Genomic DNA, 23,967 nt, shown 5'->3' with positions numbered 1-23,967 from the left:
CTCTGGACATACTATCAGAAGAGCCCAATCCCTGGAGAAGGACATAAGTTTGGTAAAGTGGAAGGGTGGCAAAAAAGAAGAAGAGCCTCAAGGAGAGGGCTTGACAGTGGCTGCATCAATGGGCTCAGGCCTAGGAACAATTGTGAGGATGGTGCAGGAATGTGCAGTGTTTCGTTCTGTTGTGCAGAGAGGAGCTATGGATTGGAGCTGAATCACTGGCACCTAGCAACCACCATCACCATCTGCGGAGGGGCCAGTGGGCTCAAACTGCCGACCTTATGGTTAGCAGGCACACCCTTAGCTACCGTGCTACCAGGGCTCCATTTCTTTACGGTTACGCAGGTAGAAGTGGAAGACTCTAACGCAAACCAACAGTATCTTGAACTAATCACAGACTCAATATATCTGAATATGTGATTAATACGAATATAATTCTAAGCAACAGCAAAAAAGGATATTTATGGAAAGACTTATTTTTCCAACCAAAAATTTTAATGTTTTTACCTCTTTTTCTAATTTGGGGATGTGATATTTCTCTATTAATAAATAAGGAATTAATAACAGTACTTCTGATTCACCAAACATTTAATGAAACAAACTAATAGAATCCTAGAGCAGTCATACTCTTGAAAGAAATATATCTGATATCAATGTTCAATTCATAAAATGCATGGAATTACTTTTAATTATATTCATACTTTAAAATCAACTCAGATGTGGCCTTCTCTAGAAAGTTTTCCCTGAATGCTTACCGGGATAATGGATGCTGTTCATTTTTCCAGTACAGACTTAATCATGTTTTGCAATAACTCACTTCTCTATATTTCCAACTCTACCGTGAGTCTTTTGAGACTTTTATAATATATATTAGGCAATTAAAAAATTATAATTAGCTAATAAATCAGTTAGGATTTATGTAACTTTCAAAATGAGGGCAGAATACTGAAAGGATCATATCTACCACACTTGACGTTGTATGTTTAATACAGTGTTAGAAAAATATATATTATCATCTAGAAACTAAGAACTTAATACACACACACCTAAACTTTCCAAACTGCAGTTTGTTTCCTTTGTCCTTGCCATATTAAACTCTTCCTACTCAGCTGGTCCAGCTCTACACTAGACTGCCACCTTACAAAAAGAAATACAGACAGTGAATAATTTGTAGAATACAGCATGAAACAGATGTAAGATCCAATACTGAAAGCTTGTAAAATAATCACCCATGAACAATAAATGGATTAAAGTTTATCTTGTGTCAGCATTCAAAATTATTTAAAATTATGTTACTTGCTTTGCTAATAATTATTGTAAACAATGTTAATAATAAAGGCTTATTGAAGGAAAGTGGAGAAACAAGGATTAAAATATATGTAGTACACAGATACTTCACTAGGTGGCACAAATGGTTCAAGCTTCTTCAAGAACCAAAAGGCTGCCAGTTTGCTTCCACCAATAAAAATGACAACCAGGAAGAAGAGGGTCAAAGTAAAATAAATATGTGAATCAGTGTTTCCCAAAGTGGTTGACATCACATCCTGGGGGTGCTGGAATAATCCAGAGGGGCTGGAAAAGCAGATACGCTCACTTTATCATGGACTGGGGCCTCTCGTGCAAAAGTTTTTAATTGCTAGGGGGCACCAAGTAATTTTTTTCTGAAAAGGGAATAGAAAAAATTAGCTTAGGAACCTATGATTTAGATCATGGAAAGGTATAGCCCTACAATCTGTACTGCTTTAGTCACACAAAAAGACAGTTAAACATAACTGTTTTGTTTGTTACCTTTTTGAGCCTCAATTTTCTCATCTGAAACACGAATTTAATAATAGGATTTATACCAAAGCGTTGTTATAATGATTAAATGAGTTAGCATGTTTAAAACTCTTGGAATAGCAACTGGCACTTAGTTAGTTCGATGCTGATAATGATTAATATGATTAAAGTATTAGGTTCAATTCAGGCTAAAATATTTCAAGAGTCAAACCAGAAAATATTTAAAGAAAAAAATATGTATATAAATGGAGACTTCAGCAAACCAACCTATGCCTAATAAAAACTTTTATCTAATTTTTGTAACTGCTTATTTCAACTTATTGTCCCCATTATATAAAGGAGATGTGGAAAGAAAGGCAAAAATAAATATTGAATAGCTTTTAAAAACCTTGTGCCATGATATTTAACTAAGGAATTAATCAAGACACTGCATTTCAAGGAAACATCTAGCTCATAATAAAAGACCTCAAAGTTATATATTTTCATGTATTTTAGACTGAAGTCATTTTATTATACTCATTGGGCTTGAAAAAACTAAGACATCATCAATTTTGGTATAAATTCTCAGAACACACTGGATGTTTATAAAAGTAGAAATGAAGCACACACTTTAATATGTCTCAGCTACATTTCGATGTCAAACAGCTAATTTGAAGGAAGTCTGAAGGCACAGTATCTACATGTCTCTTGCAATTTAATACGCATCTTAAATACATCTTGTAATCACCTGTATTTAGTTCCTCTGCAACTTCCAAATGTTCTAATTGAATCCTTTGATCTAACATCTCTATAAAATGATCTCTGATTTCTTCAGCTAACTCATCACCAAACTTATAATCACAGAGCATTACAGTGGATCCAGGAATGGGCACAAACACGCGGTGTGGGAGGATGTGGAGCTCTTTTCCAGGATCTACAAGAGAAGGAACACCAGCAACAGTTAGCTACGTTGGCCACCAGTAATAATGACAGACACGTTAAAAGGATAAAAAGCCTCTACTGGAAGTAAAGGTTAAAAGATCAACACAATAAAAAGTTCATTGCTAATAGACCTACTGCAAAAGTAGAACCTCTGCTCCTGTAAAGAGGGACGTTTCAAACCCTCAGGACTATTCCCACCCTGTGGGTGCTTGTGAGATGGAACCGACGGGGTAGCAATGTATTTCTTTTTTCTTTTTGATGTCCTGCCCGTCAATGAACCATGTACTAGTATCCATAGCACCTATATTTTATACAAATTTTACCACTGATTTCATCATCTAAACACTTTCCAGCCTATATTGGACATCAAGACATTTTTGTATGCTAATCTCACTACCAATTCCAACTTGCTGTTTTCAATTTTCCTTTTTTCTCATATATATTACTATTTTTATTATTTTATCTTGTTGACTTGTCTGCCTCCCTAAATACAGTCCTAAATGGGTTTTAGAAAAAATGAATCTGAATCTAAATTAAAAAATGAAAAACTCATGTCTGATCAGAGCACACGAGAGCAGATGAAGGGGGAGGAGAAGAGAGTGGAACACAGCCTGGCTCACCAGGCCGTGAGGAAGATGTTCCTGATTAGAGCAGCCAGTCCACAGAGAGGACAACATGGGTGGCCTCACTATGAGACATGATGCCCCTCAGTGACTAAGGGCGATACAGGGGACAGCACCGGAGACACAGTGTGAGAATTACACCTGACCTGATCCCACCACACCAAGGCAAAGCACTGGGGGAGTGCAGTAGAACAGCAAGGGAATGGAGCGGCAAGGTCCCCAGGGAATGCTGAAAGTGGACTTTGGGGCCAGGGCATGGTGCCCCAACAGACGGACTGGAAAACACTCCTAAAGGCCAACAAACGATTCTTGAACTAACTACAAGCTTTTCTTTTGTGAAGTGTTTTGTTTTGCTCTTTGTCAGTGGTTTGTTGTTGCTGTTTTGTTGTCTGGTTGTATACTGTTGCTTTGTTTTCCTCTGTCTTGTTTTTGTGCATGTTATTATCTCCACAGGTCTGTCTAAATAAGACAGGCTGGATGAACTAAATGGAGGAAAAACAATGGGATCGACAGTTCCGGGTGGACTTGGGATAGGGGGAGGTGGGGGGTGGGGAAGTGGTGTTAACAAACCCAGGGACAAGGGAACAACATGGGATCCAAATTGGTGGTGAGTGGGGAGTAACAGGGCTGGTAGGGAATGATCAAGGGTAAAGTTACGTAAGAAGAGGTATAGCTGTAACCCAGGTGGGGACGGAGCATGGTAGTGGGGCGGGAGGAAAGTCAAGGGAAATAGAGGAAAGAGCTGGGAGGCAAAGGGCATTTATAGAGGTCTAGACAAAGACATGTACATGCAAATATATATATAAGGATGGGGAAATTGATCTATGTGTCTATATTTATAGGTTTAATATTAAGGTGGCAGAAGGACCTTGGGCCTCTACTCAAGCACTCCCTCAACGCATGAATACTTTCTTTTATTAAATTGGCATTCTATGATGCTCACCCTCCTGACACAACTGCTGAAGCCAAAGCAGGTGAACAAGTAAATGTGGTGAAGAAAGCTGATGGTGCCCAGCTATCAAAAGAGGTAGTGACTGGGGTCTTAAAGGCTTGAAGATAAACAAGCGGCCATCTAGCTCAGAAGCAACAAAGCCCACATGGAAGAACACACCAGCCTGGGTGATCGAGTGGTCCCGAAGGGATTAGTTATCAGGCATCAAAGAACAAAAAATCATATCATTGGCTGCACACCTCCATGATACAATCGCCGAGGACAAACGGGTGCATAAGCAAATGTGGCGAAAAAGGCTGATGGTACCCAGCTATCAAAAGAGATAGAGTCTGGGGTCTTAAAAGCTTGAAGGTGAACAAGCGGCCATCTTGCTCAGAAGCAACAAAGCCCACATGGAAGAAGCACACCAGCCTGAGCAATCACGAGGTGCCAAAGGGATGCGGGATAAGGCATCATCATAAAAAAAAAATTCTTACCATAGTGAATGAAGGGGGAAATGCAGAGTAGAGACCCAAAGCCCATTTGTTGGTCACTGGAGACCCCCTCACAGAGGGGTCTAGGGGAGGAGATGAGTCAGTCAGGGTGCAATGTAGCACTGATGAAGAATATAGCTTTCCCTCAGATCCTGGATGCTTCCTCCCCCACAACTACCATGATGCAAATTCTACCTTGCAAATCTGGATAGAGCAGAGGTTGAACACTGGTGCATATAGGAGCTGGAGGCACAGGGAATCCAGGGTGGATGATACTTTTAGAACCAGGGGTGTGAGGGGCGATACTGGGAGAGTAGAGGGTGAGTGGTTTGGAAAGGGGGAACTGATTACAAGGATCTACATGTGACCTTCTCCATGGGGAACGGACAACAGAGAAGGGGGTGAAGGGAGACGCCGGATAGGGCAAGATATGACAAAATAATAATCTATAAATTATCAAGGGCTCATGAGTGAGGGGGGAGCAGGGAGGGAGGGGATGGGAAAAAGGACCTAATGCCAAGGGCTTAAGTGGAGAGCAAATGCTTTGAAAATGATTAGGGCATAGAATGTACAGATGTGCTTTATACAATTGATGTATGTATATGTATGGATTTTGGTAAGAGTTATATGAGCCCCTAATAAAATGTTTTTAAAAAATGAAAAACTATGTTTTATTATTCTTTGAAAATTCAAAAACTGGCCATTATAACATACAGCCATGGTCTATGTAAATACATAACTATAATTTAGTTTAATAGTGATTCTAGTAAACAAGGAATGAAAATGAGATTTTGTATAAAGAATCAGTTCTTTTCAGTAATGAACCTGATTTAAAAAGCTGCCAATTGATTAGGGCAAAGACTGTACAGATGTGCTTTATACAATTGATGTATGTATATGTATGAACTGTGATAAGAATTGTATGAGCCCAAATAAATTGTTAAAAAATAAAATAAAATAAATATAAAAATAAAGAAATAAAATTTAAAAAAAAGAAAAAAAAAGCTGCCAATTCTCGGAGTGAGGGCCAGGCACTCGGCAGGGGTCAGACCCAACCCAGGGATACATATGACAGCCAACGAAAGAAAGGGAAAAGAAGTTTTTAAAAAAGAGGAAATGGCTTGTGGGGAACAGGGCACTAATCCACCCATGTGGAGAGTATTGTTTGTGTCTCCACAGGAAAAGGAAAGAGGGACCAGACCATAAAATGGGACGCCAAGACTTGAGGGCAACACACCAGCATGAAGCAGCAAACTAACAGAGGGGTCTGCAGGAGCAGCCCCAATCCCAGCTATATCGACCTCCTCCCCAAAAGACTGAACTACAGAGGACAACACTGAAGATACAGCCCAGGGAGAGTGGCAGGTCTGCCCCCACCACATGTGAGCAAACTAAGAGGGATGGAGGGAGGGAAAGGAAGAGGAAAAGAGAGAGAGAGAACCACATTCAAGTCCACCATGCTCCAAGGAAGACCAGCCAGGGCAAAGAGCAAAGAGATGACTGTATGGCTGGCCACACAAGACACGATGTCCCCTCACTGACTTACAGTGTTGTAGGGGACAGCACTGGAGACACAGTGCAGGAATTGTCCCAGGCCTTAACCCCACACATGGGGGTGAAACACAAAGGGAGCACAACAGAGCAAGAAGGGGAGCAAAGCAACAAAGTCCCACGAGATACCTAAAAATAGACTTCAGACTTGGAGGATAGGGCTTGGCACCTCATCAAACTCGATTGGAAAATAGACATAAAGGTTATGAGACAGATCTGGAATTATTTATAGGACCTTTATTTTTTTTTGTCATGTCTATCTATATAAGATAGGTAAGCTAAACAATCCCAAGGAGAAAACAATGGGACCGATGGTTTCAGGGAGACAAGGGAGAAGGGGAGGTGGGGGAAAGGGAGGGAGAACCCAAGAAACCCAGGGACAAGGTAGCGACAAGAGAGCTAAAATTGATGGCAAGGAGGGTGGAGAACACCTGGTGGGGTTTGATTAAGTACAGTGTAGCTAAGAGGATTTACTGAGAGCTGAATAAAGGTCAAAAATAGTGAGACAGGAGGAAAGTAACAGGAAATAGAGGAAAGAACTAGTAACCAAAAGACTTTTATAGAAGTATAAATATAGGCATGTACATACATAAATGTATTAATATATAGTGATAGGAATATAGGTCTATGTACATATATTTATATGTTAAGTATCAAGGTAGAAAACGGACATTAGGCCTCTATTCAAGTCTTCCTTCAATGCAAGAACACTCTGTTCTAATAACCAGGTATTCTGTAATGCTCACCTTCCCGACAAGATCGCTGAAGATAAAATGGGTGCTTAAGCAAATGTGGTGAAGAAAGTAATGGTGCCCGGCTATCAAAAAATATAGCATGTGAGATCTTAGAGGCTTGAAGATAAGCAAGTGGCCATCAACTGAGAAGCAACAAAGCCCACTTGGAAGAAGCACGCAGCCTGTGTGATCATGAGATATCGATGGGATCAGGTTACCAGGCATCAAAAGACCCAGGACAAACAATCATACTGATGGGAACAAGGGGGAGGGCAGAGTGGAGACCCAAATCCCATCTGTAGACAATTGGTTACCCCCTAACAGAAGGGTCACAAGGAAGGGATGAGCCAACTAAGCTGTAGTACAGCACCGAAGAACCACACAACATTCCTCTAGTTCTTTAAGGCTTCCTCCCTCCATTATCATGACCCCAGTTTTACCTCACAAATTCAGTTAGACTGGAGCACTTAAACTGGCACAGATCAGATCTCTCAACACACAGAATCCAGGACAGATAAATCCCTCAGGTACAATAATGGTAGTGATACCATGAGGGTAGGCAAAAGGGGAGAAAGGGGAAGACGATGCGTATAACAGCTCCCCACCACCAGGGAGATGAACAACAGAAACGTGGGTGAAGGGAGAGAGCAGACAGTGTGACACTGTAAGATAAGAAAATAATAATTTATAATTTGTCAAGGGTCATGAGAGTGGGATGGTGGAGGGAGGGGGAAAAGGAGGAGCTAATACCAAGGGCTCAAGTGAAAGAAAATGTTTTGAAAAGGATGATGGCAACATATGTACAAATGTACTTGATACAACTATGGATTGTTAAAAGCTATAAATGATTTCTATTTTTTAAAAAGCTGCCAACTTACAAATTCAAAAATAAAACTTGGGCTAAAACAGAGACCGGCCTGTATTTCTTTCTCAAGAAACCAATGGTAGCTCCATATAATAACAAACAGATGACAAGAAAGCTTGATTTGTTATTGGAAAAGACATGAATTACATATACTACCAGTTTCTTCTAAATTCTGCTTATCTCGTGGAGCAAGAGACTGGGAGATAACTTTACTCTTTGGCCAGATCGCCACCTAGCTGTAAAACAGCAATACTGCAAATTGTACCGTAGTACCTAAATTTTATTTAAGCCAATAGATTAAGAATTGGGCTTCTGTTAGCCAAAATACAGACTCCTACTCATATTAAGAGTATTAGTATTAGAGAAATTTTTGTAGAATTGGTGAAATGGGCATTGAATCTTAAAGGAAAAATAGACATTTACTTACATGAAGAGATAAAAAGTAGATTCCAGAGACTGAAACCATAATACCAGATTACAAATGTTGAGTGAAAATAGATGTGAAAATAGAAGACATTTCACAATTGATAACCTCATTTTTCACAGGGCAAAATCGCAAGGACTAAATTGGGCTACTGGAGGATAATTAACAAGGTCTATAATATTCATTAAAATGAATCACACAAGAGAAGATCACAAAAAGGAAACAATAACTAGCTCTTAATTTTTTTTACTGATATTGACATATTACATTAAGATCTGTAATCTTGACAGCCAAAATTCAAAAACTGATAATTTTAAGAATTTATTGGCATACATTCTGTGCTTTCCCATACTAAAAGTTATGTTAGCTACAAGAGCTTACCTACACATAAGAAATTAAAGCTAAGTAAAATGATGATAAAATCTAAAATTTATAAACTCAGCATATATACAGGGACTTCAAAAAGTTTGCATAAAATGAAATTAAAATATAATGTATTTCTTTCTGAGAATTTTTAAAGGCTTCTTGTAAATATTCAACTTCAGAATTTATACTTATTTCAATATTACAGCTGCGATTATTCATTTATTGTGTTCTTAATTATCATTAAGAACTTTGATAGTGGATATAAGGTAAATAATCGTTCTCCTTTACTATCTGTAACCAAATACCAGCTACAACTCACTGCAGTTTGGCTCACATAGATTGTATCAGATTCTTTGGAAACATGAGATCACTTAAACTCTACCTATTACAATCCTGGCATTACACATCAGAAAACAGATGCATAGCTAGGCTAGATCATTTGTCCAGGAGCCCAAGTATTTCGAAGTCTCTTCTTTTCCCACCAAATAGTTTTCACCATCTATTTTCTTCACATAGTCCCAAAATGTCATTCAATTATCAGTGAAAACGTTCTACTTTTAAAACATTCGAGGTTGGATGGTAGTATTAAATTTTAAAATAGTAAATTTAATGACTATGGTAGTTATATAATCTGGTGTCAACTTGAGACTATTAAGAGTGAAGGGGTAGAGTTTAGCCTGCAAAGAGATGTTCCTACCATCACTGGACCCACAAGACTTTCCACCCACAGGCCTGTGATCTTAATGCATTCAGCTTCATTGCATGTGTTGCTTGAGTCTGAAGAGCAATTTATATACTGGTACCAGAAATATGGGCTAATATTGGACTTATGGACTTGATCTAGCCTGGGCTGGGATGTTTTCTTAATATACAATTACTCTTTATATATAAAGCTCTTTGTATAAAGCTTTATATAAAGCTCTTTGTTACACACATGTGAATCTATTGATTTGCTTCTCTAGTCAACCCAGACTAACACAATGAAAAACAGCACAATCACACTTGCTATTAATTTTACTATTTGGCAGCAGCAAAAACTTCGAAGCACTAACTCAATATAAAACCACGAGGACAATCACAGAGTGCAATTTTTAATGAGATCTTTTTAACCACCATCATTCATCTGTCAGTATTTTGTACTGTGGTGGCCTGTATGCTGTGAGGTCAAAAGCTTTGCCACCAGAGTTTCAAACCAACTGGGTCACCGATGGTCCATAGGCTCCAATGGAGCGTCCAAACTGACAGGCTAGGAAGAAGGAATACGCTGTCCACTTCTGAGGGATCAGCTCACGAAATGTTTATGAATGCCAGTGGAACGCTGTCTGACATAGTTCCAGAAGATAAACCTCCCAGGTTTGAAGGCACTCAAAATGCAAGTGCAGAAGGTAGCCTCTTCAAAGCAGACAGCCCTAAGGCGAGGAGGAAAGGTTTGGGGCTCTGCATCCGCCGATGGGGCATGACTCAAAATGAGAACAGCTACAAACACCGCCTACTGCATCACCAGAAGGTACACTGTCGAAGTGTTCCGGCAGGGAAACTGGAAACTGTCAAATATGAAATGTGAAGTGTAAAATCGCCATCACAGGCATTAGCTATCTGAAATGGTATTGGTCTTTTGGGTGGGACAATACATGGTTTATAATGGTTGGAATGACACATTATAGAGGAATGGTATCACATTCATTGTCAAAAAGAACATTTCGAGATCTAATTTGAAGCACAATGTTATAAATGATCGAAAAATATTTTTATGCCTACAAGGAAATTCAGTCAATACAACTATTTTTCAAATTTATATATCAACCACTAAAGCTAGTGATGAAGAATTCTACCAACTTCTTCAATCAGATGAATCAACATGTAATCCAGCTGTATTGATAATTATTGGTAACTAGAATGCAAAAGTTGGAAACAAAGGAGAAGGAAAAGTATTTGGAAGATTTGGCTTTAGTGATAGATATGAAGCTGGAGATTACATGATAAAATTTTGCAAGACTAATGAGTTCTTCATTGTAAACATCTTTATTCAAAAGCATCAACAGAAAAATACACATGGACCTTCTGATGGAATACACAGGAATCAAATGGATTACATCTCTTGAAAAGTGATGATGTAGAAGTTCGCTATCATCAGCGAAAATAGGGACAGAGGAAAAGTGAGGAACAGACCATCAACACTCACAGGCAAGTTCAAGTTGGAGTTAAAGGAAATTAAAAAAGTCCATGAGAGCCAAATCATACTTTGAGTACATTCATCTAAATTTAGAGACATTAAAGGGCAGATTAGATGCACAGGACACTAAATTTGACCAAAGACAAGACATGTATGATATCAAAATATCATGCATAAGGAAAGTTAAAAAGGTCACTACAAAGACGAAACAGACAGAAAAAACAAAGTGGCTGTCATAAGAGAATCTAAAACATGCTCTTGAACCTCCAGTAGTTAAAGTGAATCAAGGAAATAAAAGAACCGAACAGGAAATTTCCGAATTTTGTAAAGTATGACAAAATGTACAGCGACCTGGATTTAGAAAATCAAAAGGAAAAACATGCTTGGGTTATAATTCTGAAAAATAAAAGAAAAAATCAAGTCGCTACATTTAGAATTTAATGGGGAAAATATTGAATAATACAGAAAGCATCAAAAGATGGAAGGGATAAATAGTCACTGTACCAAAAAGAACTGGTCAACATGCAACCACTTCAAGAGTGAGCACATGATCAAGAAGCAGCCATACTGAGAAAGAAGTCCAACCTGTACTGAAGGCTAAAAACAAAGCCCCAGGAATTACTAGCTTACCAGGTAAAATGTTTCAATAAACTGACACAGTATTGTAACAATCACCAGTTCTTGAAAAGAAATTTGGAAGATTGTAACCTGTCCAACAAACTAGAAGAAAGCCACATTTATGCAAAGAAAGGTGACGCAACAAAATAGGAAACTATCCAATAATGTCATTCAATCATACACAAGCAAAATTTTCAAGATGGTACAAAAAGGGATCTGCCAGTAATGCAAACTGGATTCAAACAGAAGAGCATGAGGGACAAGGGCTCTCCCTGCTGTCATCGGACAGAACTTGGGTGAAAGCAGAGAGCACCAGAAAGATGTTTTCTTGACTGTGTAATGACATTTGATTATGTGGGTCTTAACAAACTATAGGTAACATTGTGATTGATTGGAATTTCAGAACACTTAATTGTGCTCATGCAGGTCAGCTACAAAGACCTAGAGAGAGTTGTTCAAACAGCATATATCAAGGTTACATCAATCTATATGCTGAGCTCGATTACATCAAGAAGAACACAATATCAGAATAGAAGAAGGCTCACTAACAATTTGTGATATAGAAATGACACAAGCGTGCTTGCTGAAAGTCAGTACTTGAAGCACTTAGGAAAGTCAAAGAAAATAGCCTTTAATATGGTTTACAATGCAACATAAACAAAAGTCCTTGCAACTTCACCAACAGACATCATGATAAACACAGAAAGGACTGAAATTGTGTAAGATTTCATTTTACTCAAATCTCTAGCTAGCACTCATAAAATCAGCAGCCAAGAAATGATAACAATGTATTGTACTGGGTAAATCTGCTACACAAGATCTCTTTAAAATGCTAAAGAACAAAGATTCATTTTAAGGACTAAAGTGAGCCTAATCCAAGTCATGGTATTTCCAATTGCTTCATATGCCCGTGAAAGCTGGACAATGAAAATGGAAGACAGGAGACCTGATGCACTTAAATTATGGCTTTGGGGAAGAATATCAAAAATACCTGGTACTGCCATAAACAAACCTATCTAGGAAGAAGTACAGCCATAATGTTCCTTCGAAGCACACTTGTTCCCACATATTTTGGACATGTTATCAGGAGGGACAAGTCCATGGAGAAAGTCATCATGCTTGGTCAGTGAAAAAGAAGAAGGACCTCCACTAGATGAATTGACGCAGTGGCTTTAACAATGGGCTCAAGCGTAACAATTGTGAGATGACAGCCAGGGCAGTGTTTCGTTCAGCTGTGTATAGGGCCACTCTGAGTCAGAGGTAACTTGACGGCACCGAATAACATTCTTTTATTTTTTTTCCAACGAAAACAAAATATAAGTATATTCCCTCAAGCTACTAATAAATGTCTTGATCTTATACATATCTCAATTATGAATTATAAATCTACTTAGACAGCAATGTCAGAAAGTGGAGAGATGAAAGTATAGCTTCCAATCATACTCAGTATAACTTTTTTGGTAAAAACATAAAAGAATGATAAAATAAAAATATTACTTAAAAAAGAGTTCAATATAAGTTATCTACATGGTTATTTATTGTTTAAATTTCCTGAAAGATGAAACAGTTATAAAAGTTAAGAAATCATTACCCAGCATTTTTAAAACTTAAGAAAGTCTGTGAAAACATGAGGTGAGAAGTAGATCAACTATCTTCAGTTCACAAGTGACTGGTAGCACAGATTAATCCTAAATTGTTGCTAGTACCAGGGAGACTGTGGTGCTTCAGAGCAACCCGACGTACAACGGAGGGGAACATGGCTCAGTCTTGCACCATCCTCACTTTTGTTCTTATATGTGAGCCACTGTGTCCACCCAGCTCCCTGAGGGCCTTCCTCTTTACCTGGGGCCCTACTCGGCCAAGCAAGGTGTCCTTCTCCAGGCACTGATCTCTCTTGACAACATGCCCATTGCCTGTCAGGAGCGACGCTTCTAAAATAGACTTGTTCTTTTAGCAGTCCTTGGTACTTCAATATTCCTTCAATATTTCAATACTTAATATCTTCACCAACACCATAATTCAAATGAATGCATTTTTCTTCAGTCTTCCTTATTCAATGTTCAACTTTCACATGCATATGAAAAAGAAAACCTCAAAGTCATTGCCATCCAGGCGATGCCAATTCACAGTGACTCTTTAGGGTAGTGGAGAACTACTCCACTGGGTTTCCAAGATTGGAACTCTTTACAGAAGTAGAAGCCCATGTCTTTTTTCCTGTGACTGAAAATACCGTGTCTTGAGTCAGATGCACCTTAGTCCACAAAGAACAATTCTTGTTTTTTAACACTTTAAAGAGGTCTTGTGGAGCAGATTTACCAAATGCAATGTGCCGTTTTATCTCTTGATTGCTGCCTCCATGAGCATTGACTGTGGATCCAAGCAAGATGAAATTCAGGACAACTTCACCCTTTTCTCCGTTTATCATGATGCGTTTACCTATTGGTCCAGTTGTGACGAATTTGGCTTACTTTACACTGGGTGGTAATCCATGCCGAAGGCTGGAATCCTTGACCTTCATCAGCAAATGTTTCAAGTCATCCTCACTTTCCGCAAACAAGCTTGTGTCATCTGCATATTTCATGTGTTAATAAATCTTTCTCTAATCCTAATGCTGCATTCTTCTTCAATCACATATAGGGCATAAATTAATAATAAGGAAACTTTATATAATGGCACCCTATTGGAGATGTCAGGTAGCTTTGAACTGATAACCTAAGGCATGCAGTTTAAATTCACGAGTCCCTTTAAAGGTGAAGATGAGGCTATTTGCCCCTCTGCAGATCTACAATTCTGAAATCGTAAATAGTGTCACTATGAGTTGGAATTAACAGTGAGAATGCATTTGGGATTCATTACATAATAATCAATATTAAGAAGTTAATGAATATTTTTAATTAGAGATAATCCTGGAAAATTAGTAGAATTGTACTCCTTAGGGTTTGTATGGCTGAATTTCCAATGTAGATCCAAGGTTCCTCTAGGTCAGCGGTTCTCAACCTGTGGGTCAAGCCCCCTTTGGGGGTCAAACAACCCTTTCACAGGGGTCACGTGATTCATAACAGTAGCAAAATTACAGTTATGAAGTAGCAAAGGAAATAATTTTATGGCTGAGGGTCACCACAACATGAGGAACTGTATGAAAGGGTCACAGCATTAGGAAGATTGAGAACCACTGCTCTAGGTAGACTCAAACTTTCACACTTTTGGCTAATGGCTAAGCATATTTGTAGTTCGCAATACCCATAAACACCAAAAATAAATCTCATAGAGATTAATAAAAAAGATCAGCTTTACAATACTAACACAGTTTACCCACTCTGGCAGGGAAAGGTTGCTCAGAACTAATTTTTTTAATTCTTCCTAAATTGCTTGATGCTAAAAACATCTTGCTTTAAAAGTGTTCAAACGAATTTCAGGGTGTAGCAAGAAAGAATTCTCATTTGATAATAAAGGTTAAACATGACAGCTGGCCATAAAAGATAAAGGTAGATTTAAAAGATGGCATATCCATTACATCTTCATATCCTGTTACTGTATCAACAAAACACATGCAAAGTAATTAAAAGTTCTTATTTTATACTCATAACTTTTTTCCCTGGATTTTCATTCAAAAGCAGCTCTTCAAATAGTATTTCACAACGATCAGCAACTGTGTTTAATATATCTCTCTTGATGGCCTACGAAAGACAAAAAGAGAAAAAAGTTACTTTAGATTTGTTATTTTATTACTAAAATTATCTTCATGTTTCCCCAAATAAAAGTATACCTAAAAGGTTAGCATTCAACTTTTTATTTCCACATATTTAGCATGCTTATTAGTAGTATATCAATGTGAAACTTGCATAGTCCTCATATAAACAGTATAATAAAACTAAGTAAGTATATGAGATTTTAAATGGAAACAAATATTACTCGTGTTCTAAATTAAGAAATATATATCTGAAAAAAGTGCTAGTCTTTTTAAAATTTTTTGAATTATATCCATTGTAGACTACTACCTTAATAGTTTGCCCAATTAATATTTTTCCTGATATTAAAATGACAAAGTATTATTTGGTATACTTGACAACACATTATGAGCTTCTATTAGTTAAAATCAAATTAATAAGTATAAAATCTAAGAATGACAAAAGATAAAATTTTAAGATTTTTGACTCATTATGATGCTATTTTTTCATATACCAGTCCGTTCTTTCTGTACCTGCACAGCATCTTTAACCTTGGGCTTATTGCTGTGAACATAAGCTCTGCATTTCACAGTGCCCTTAAGATTTATAGAACCGCTGCAGATCTGGACCGTGGCTGTGGACCTTTGGTCTGAACTCAGGAGCTGAAATACAAATTTCTAATATTAAGTAATTATTAGTTATATACAACATTCAAATACTAAATATGCTATTTTATATTCTCCATTAATTATTAAAAGGGCTTCATATCCTCTTTAAAAGCTATACATTATTTACTGACCACTTAGTGTGACTAAAACAACTACATGTTTATTTCTACAAATATTAAGAAGACACCAATATTCTTTTAATTAATTTACTAAAAATCATCTATAGATAATTCACATAAGCGCAATGACTATGAAAAGATATATAAAGGAGGCATAATGTTTAACAAGAGATACTGTGATACAGAGGATGTAATCAAAATGGTACAAGTACATATAATGTATAGATAGATACTCACTCACGTACACAAACTCATCTATAAATTAGTGGGTGGGGGAACAAGTCAACTATGCCTTTTATCAGATAATGGTGTTAGTAGTTACAATCAGTCATTTCCATCTCATAATTCCACTGTTTTACTCGAAGGATTATTGGTTCCTGCTTGGCTTTGAGATATTCTACAGATATTTTAACATCATTTTAATAAATATAATACAAAGAAGAGCAGTGAAATAATGAAAGTACTACTAGAGGCCTATAATTACAATGGAAATGAAAATCATGATTTCAAAAGACCAAAGAAACAAAAGGCCTGCTTCTTTGTAAACTACAGAACATTAAGAAAAGACGTGAAAAGAGACCTACATAAATGTAAGAATACCCTGTGATCATGGATAGGATGACTCAATATTGTCATAGGATGACAATATTGTGAAAATGTCAATACTACCTAAAGCAATAAATCTACAAAATTCCAACATCTTCTTTAAAGAAGTGGAAAAACTAGTTACCAACTTCATATGGTGAGGGAAGAAGCCCGGACATCCAAGAACTTTTAAAAAGAAGAACAAGTAAGTGGTCTTACACTACTCAACCTCAAAACTGATCATATAACCACAGTTGTCCAAACAGCTGGTGCTCATATAATGATAGATACATAGACCGATGGAACAGGATAGAAAATCCTGAAATAAGAACATTTGCCTAGAAACAACTGATTTTTGGCAAGGCGGAGGAGGGGATGCCCTCTTCAATAAATGGTACTGCAAACACTGGATATTCCTCTGCAGAAGGATGAAACAAAACCCATACCTCACCCCATACACAAAAACGAAATCAAGGTTTATCAGAGACCCACATGTGAAACCCAAAGCTGTCATGATCATCAAAAAGAAACCTGGAACAAATCTAAGGGATTTAGTGCAGGGCACACACAGACAACCCGATAGAACAAAGGAAGCACACACGGTAGAACACAAAACAGATCAATGAGACCTATTAAAAATAAAACACTTGGGTACATCAAATATTTCATTAAAAGGACATTAAAAAAGGACTAATTACTAAACCTACAGAATACTACTAGCCTATAAAAAGGGATTAAAAAAAAACCCAACCCTCTTAAAAGGTGGGCAAAGTACCTGAAAAATTTACAAAAGATGACACTCAAATGGCTAACAAGGGAACGCTCTTGTTAACTAGCAATCTGGGAAATGCAAATCAAAACAATGATGAGACAGATACTCTCAAAAACCCACAACCATAGCCAATTTTTTAAAAAGTAGAAAACAACCAATACTGAAAGACGTCTGGAGAAATAGTAACTGTTTTATTTTCACAGAATAAAATCATTTTATTGGTTTAAATTGTTTTAATGTTAAAGAAAAATGATTTCTATAAATTGAAATAGGATCAATACACTTCTGAAAACCATAATATTCCTATCAAAGTTTAGCCTTTTATTCCTTAGCACGTACAACTCTATCACCATCCATCCATCCATCCATCCATCCATCCATCCATCCATCCATCCATCCATCCATCCAACATGTCAAGCACTTTTGAACACTTGTTGCCATTATCATTCTCAAAACATTTGCTTTCTAATTGGTATCAGCTTGTTTCCCCCCTCCCCTCGTTCCCTTATGAACCCTTGATAATTTATAAATTATTCTGACACGTCTTACACTGTCTGATGTCTCCCCTCACCCACTGTTCTTTTGTCTATCCCCCACGGAGCGGGTTATATGTAGATCCTTGTCATCGGTTCCCCCTTTCTACCCGACCTTCCCCTTACCTTCCTGGTATAGCGACTTTCATACCGTTCCTGAAGGGGTTTATCTGTCCTGGATTCGCTGTTTTCAGTTCTTATCTGTACCAGTGTATATCCTCTAGTCTAGCAGGATTTGCAAGATAGAATTGGAATCATGATGGGGTGGGGGTGAGGAGGGTGTAGCATTAAAGAACCAGAGGAAAGTTGTATGTTTCATTGATGCTATAATACATCCTGACTGGCTTGTCTCTTCCTTGTGACCCTTCTGTGAAAGGATGTCCACTTGTCCACAAATGGGCTTTGGGTCTCCACTCTGCCCTCGCCTTCACTCACATTGATAAGATTTTTTGTTCTGGATTTTTGATGCCTGATACCTGATTCCACTGACACCTCGTGATTACACAGGCTGGTATGCTTCTTCCATGTGGACTTGATTGCTTTCAAGCTAGATGGCCGCTTGCTTATCTTCAAGTTTTTAAGACCCCAGACATTCTATCTTTTGATAGCTGGGCACTATCAACTTTCTTCACCACATTTGCTTACGCACCCATGTTTCCTTCAACGGTGATGTAGGAAGGTGCGCATCTTGGAATGCCAGGTTAATAGAACACTGTCCTTGCATTGAGGCAGTACTTCAGTAGAGGTCCAATCTCCATCTCCTACCTTCATACTAAACATATAAATATATGTACATCGATCTACTTCCCCATTATCACATATATTTACATATAGACATGCCTGTATTTAGAGCTCTATAAATCCCATTTGCCTCCTGGTTCCTTCCTCTATTTCCTTTTACTTTCCTCTTGTCCCACTATCATGTTAAGCCTTTATTTTGGTTTCAGTAATTTCTCTCTGTAACAATGCCCTGGATCAAGCCCTACCAGGTCTCCTGCACCCTCCTCGCCATCTATTTTGAGTCACTTGCTGTCCCCTTGTCCCTGACTTTGTTAACACTCACTTCTTTTCCCCGCTTGCCCCTCCCATGTCCCCCCAGAACTGTCCTTCCCATTCTTTTATCCACCAGATTGTTTATACCACCTGTTTTATCTAGATAGACCTGTAGAAATAATATGCACACAAAAAAACAAGACAAAACAACAAACACAAAAATTTTGGATCACTTATTGTTCCCTTGTCCCTGCTCTAGTTGCTGTAAATTTTGTGTCAGCATATCAATCATAAGTCTTTCTTGCTTTTTCATGTGCGCATTTACTGCTATGAAACTTCCTCTAATAACTGACTTTGCTGTGTCCCATAAGTGCTTTATCAGCTTGTTGAAATATTTCAATTGCTATTCCATCAGTTCCTGGAGGCTTGTTTTTGCTAATGCTTTCACGGCATCATGAACTACTTCTTGCAGTACTCATGTTACTTCTTGAAATGGCAGAATGTCTAGTTTTTGTTTTTTTGATACAGTGACTCTGTATTCTTTCCATCTTTTTTGATGCTTCCTGCATCATTCAATATTTTGCCCATGGGGTCTTTCAATATTTTGACTTGAGTCTTCAAGGTTTCTTAGTTCTTCAGTTTAAAATACGCCAAGCATGTTTGTTCTTTTTGGTCTTCTCACTCCAGGTCTGTGCGTACTTCATGGATTTTACTTTGAGCTGCCCTCTGACATTTTCTGTTCAGCTGTGATAATTTCCCTTAGTTACTCTATGATTAAGAGCAAGCTTCAGAGTTTCTTTTGACATCCACTTAGATTTTTTTCTTTCCTGCCTTTTTTTCCCCTTCATGATTTTATTAGTGATGCCATCCCACAGCTCATAAGGTCTTGTCATTAGTGTTCAATGAATCACATTTATTCTTGAAATGTTCTTGAAATTCAGGTGACATATATTCAAGATCAAAGTCTGGCTCTTGTAGACTTGTTTTAACTTTCTGCAGCTTCAACCTGTGGTCGGTTGGACAGAGGCCTTATTTTAGCTATTGATATTGAGCTACTGTGTAATTTCTTGCCACAGCAATTTTATTTCTGTGTATTTCATGTGCAGAAGTCCACGTGTATAATAACCTTTTGTGCTAAGATGTATTTGTTATGAATAAATCACTGGCCTTACAAAATTTTATCATACAATCTACAGCTTCATTTCTTTCACCAAGGGCATAATATACAACAAATGCTCCTTTCTCTTTGTTTCCAACTTTTGCATTACAATCGCCAATAATTATCCATGCATCTTACTTGTATGCTTGATCTAGTTCCTACTCATGATCTTGACAGAATATTTCGAGTTCTTCATCACCAGCTTTGGTACATAAATTTGAGTCAGAGTTGTATTGATCAGATTTTCTGTACGTTGTCTACCTTGAAATGTCCTTTCTGAGGATGACTGCAATGCCATTCCTCTGGATTGTGTCGCTCCCAGCATAGTGCACCATGAGCCTCTGATTCAAACTAGTCAATGCTAGCCAGATTTAGCCCAGCATCACCTAAGGTATGATGAGTTCTTAATGAGCTCCATTTCAGTTTTCATTACTCTGATTGGCCTACACATACACTTCATACAGTCCATGTTCCAATTATTAATATATATTTGCAGCTCTTCTCATGTTGAGAAGCATCCCATCGCAAATGAAGGTCTGGAAGGCTTTATTTTCACAACCTTTACTCCATTCCTGCCATCATGGATGACTCTACTTGATAAGGCTTTTCTTCCTGAGTCCTATTTTGAATGTTTTCTGACCTGAGGGGTTCATCTTCTGGCACTATCTCGGACAACGTTCCTGTTCTATTCACTAGGCCTTCAGTATCTGAAGTCCTCTGAAGTGCCTAGCTTCCAGCATCACAGAAACACAAGTCACCGAAGTAGGAGAAAATGACAGACTACTAGTGGCTTACAAAAGCAGTCATATCTTTTCTGAAGAGTGGCAGGTGGGTTTAAATTACTGAGTATTTAGCTACAATGTCACTGAACTCCCTGATATATTATACCAGTCAACCGCGCTCTTGTTTACAGCTCAGTGATATTGCCATATTTATATGATAAAAAAACAAAAGCAAACAACTCTCAATGCCATAGAGTTGTTCCAACTCATAATGACCCTATACGGCAGGGTAGAACTGTCCTTGTGGGTTTCTGAGACTGTAACTCTTTAAGGGTTACAGTCTGTAGGAAGACTCCACTTATGGAGCCGCTGGTGGTTTTGACTCTTTGGTTAGCAGTCCAATGATTAACCATTACACTACCAAAGCACCTACTATACATTGCATATGTACTGTTAATTTGAAGGGAGCCCGGTGGCATCATTAAGAAACCAGCGACCCACTCCAAGGGAGACTATGCACTTTTCCAAGCAGACATCTTGATCTTTCTCCTGAGGAGCACTTGGTGGATTTGAAACTCTGATTTTGTGGCCCAGGCTCATTAAAAGTAGCTATACACCTACTTCAAATTAAGTATATCACAACTCTTGACACATCTGTATATAATTCTTTAACTTTCCATTTGTTAAGGATTAAAAAACCTGCAACCCAAAATATTTATTTCCATGTGTATATGAATACGAGGGCATATGCCCCCAAAACCAGAATTTTTATTTCAAAGTTATGCATTTAAATATTTTTACTAAATAACCTATCACCTTCAAAGCATTTGAAGTATTTGTCCATTCTGCAATTTCATTCTTGGAAACATTTTTCAAACTCATTTGTTTGGATAACTAAAAGCAACTCCCTCATATTTTTCTTCACCTCGTCTACATCCTCAAATTACTAGTCTTTCATGTCCTTCTTGATGCATGGAAACAAAAAGAAGTTGCATGGAGCAAGGTCAGGTGAGTACGTTAGAAGGGTTAAGAGAGACATGATGTTTTTACCAAAATCTGGTGCATTGAGATGGCTGAGTGGGCAGGTGCATTGTCGTGGTGGCGAAACCCGTCCCACAATCTGCCACAAATCAGGCCTTTTTTGACACACACTGTTACACAATCTTTTCAGAACCTTTAAATAGAAAGCATGATTAACAGTCTGACCTGGTGGAATCAACTCCAACTACGAGTTGATATTTTCATCCTTTTGGGAAGCTGAAGGACAAAGCAAGGCTTGTCGTTGCCATTTCACCTCTTTTGAAATGAGAAACCACTTTTATACTTGAGTTCTTCTCAAAGCGCTGCCCTTGTAAGCTGTGTTCAACATCGCAATAATCTCTGTGGTATTTTTCCCAAGAAGGAAACAAAATTTCACAGCTAAACACTGTTCTCTTAAATTGGCCATCACAAAAAAAAGAGGTTCAAGTGAAACTGCTTTTATGAAAAAATTCACCGTGACCAGAGGGAACCTTCCTAGGCAATGCCACTGGGTGCACCAACTCAGAGCGAGTTGCTTGATGCTCCAACCAGCAGAGATTTTTTTCTTTTTTTGGGTAACTCTGTATACACATTAATATGTATATATATTATGCTTTTTAAAAATGGATAATCTACTTATTGTTAAAATTTTAATATTTTGAGGCAAAAAACAGAGGTTTTATTAAAATATTGTTTCTGGAACTAGATACTTTGTATGCACTCCTTCATCTCTAAGAGGCTTTCTCTATAAACATAAAAACAACACTTTTATTATGTTTATCTTACATATAAAATTTTGAAAACGGAAATTTAAATATTTACCAACTGGGTTAGAACTTTGACATCAAAAGAATGGTGAATCACTTGGGCACTTCCTCTAGACTTTTTCTGGAAAACAAAACAAAATAAAACAAGAACAAAAAATACAAAAGATTCAAGTTAAAAACCCAGACTTTTGAAAATGAAAGTGGAACTTAAAACAATTTAGGATCTGTCCTCAACACTGAGTGAATTAGAGAAAAACAAACCAACAAGGATTATTGCTTATGTTTTAGATTTAGCTTTCTCTTACAGTGCCTCCGTTTTCCAGTGCTGCTGGGACTGCAATACTCTGAGTGGAAGGCTTAAGGTAACAGAAGTATAATTTTGCACAGTTTAGAGGACTAAACATTTGAATTTATGGCAGCACAGTAGGCAAAGACTCTGGGGGAAGATCTCCTTCAGCTTCTGTAGTCTTAGGTTCCTTGGCAAGCCTCAGGAAACAGCTTCCTCCCTGTTTATGATTGCTTTTATGTCTAACATAATCTATTATTTTTGTAACTCAGAAATAACTGGCTTAGGACACACTCCACACAACATGCTCTCATTAGCATAAGAAAGAACACCACACTCTTAAAGAAGATTACAAAAACCAGAAAAGCAAGCCCATTGCCATCAAGTCATTCTGACTCATACCGACAGTGAGCAAACATTCCGTGGGAATCAAATTTAATCTCTAACAATAGGTTTATAACTGTGTGTATTCTATATCAAAGTGTATTCTTGGGAACTGTTAACATAATAAAATTCCCTCTTTCATTTCTCTAAAGCAAGAGTTAGCTTATGGATCAAATCCAGACTCCCAGTTACTTTGTAAATAAGTCTCTTGAATTAAAGTTACAAGAGATCATCTGGTCTGTACAGTCTAAGACATGTATGATCTGGACCTATATATAATGTTTACTGACTTCTGTTCTAGAGTAAGAGGAGCCATAATGCTGGTTACATGTTGGACTGCAACATGCAAGGTCGGCAGTTCAAAACCACCAGGGAAAGAGGGGGATTTCTACTTCCCTGCACAGTTACAATCTGAGAAACTCACAGGGTAATTCTATCCTGTCCTCAAGGGTCGTTGGCACAGAATCAATGCAGGAGATGACGAAAGTCTCTTATTTTAGGTCACAGCTGTTTTAGAAGGCCCAACAAACCACTCCTTGGAGATGGCCCTACCTAGCCTTAAAGATGCTACCATGGCAGAAGAATACGTGCCTTCAGTTTTAAACAGTTTAGAATTCAGGAAAACTTCAGATTGACATTTCCTTCTTCCGGTGTTAAGATTCTAAGTAGGTCAGAAAAAAACCTTCCACCATTTTCTGAGGGGAAAAACACTTAGCTTAGATGTGAGAAATACAGGTAGAACCCTAAAGCTTGGGGTTCTGTTCAAATGACTATCAAAAGTTGGTTCTGATAGAAGTCAAATAGCTCATTTTTCT

At 37.8% G+C, this 23,967-nt stretch overlaps 1 protein-coding gene across 3 annotated transcripts in view; it reads right to left on the bottom strand.

Annotated features, from left to right (window-relative positions):
* Positions 1-23,967, bottom strand: part of ODR4 (odr-4 GPCR localization factor homolog) — a 53,952-nt gene that overhangs the window by 5,747 nt on the left and 24,238 nt on the right. For 2 of the 3 annotated variants that reach the window (XM_075528445.1, XM_075528455.1), the window contains 4 exons: positions 22,538-22,603; positions 15,678-15,806; positions 15,057-15,153; positions 2,504-2,689 (listed from right to left, as the gene is read on the bottom strand). In XM_075528445.1, coding sequence (XP_075384560.1) covers positions 2,504-2,689; positions 15,057-15,153; positions 15,678-15,806; positions 22,538-22,603 — 478 coding nt within the window. Of the gene's footprint in view, positions 1-2,503; positions 2,692-15,056; positions 15,154-15,677; positions 15,807-22,537; positions 22,604-23,967 lie in introns of all 3 variants that reach the window. The other variant, XM_075528451.1, reaches the window with a different exon arrangement.

The sequence above is a fragment of the Tenrec ecaudatus genome, chromosome 1 (genome assembly GCF_050624435.1).
Source record: "Tenrec ecaudatus isolate mTenEca1 chromosome 1, mTenEca1.hap1, whole genome shotgun sequence".
Classification (NCBI taxonomy): Eukaryota; Metazoa; Chordata; class Mammalia; order Afrosoricida; family Tenrecidae; genus Tenrec; species Tenrec ecaudatus.
Note: the sequence above shows the minus strand (reverse complement) of the source record. Positions and strands in the feature narration are given on the sequence as shown.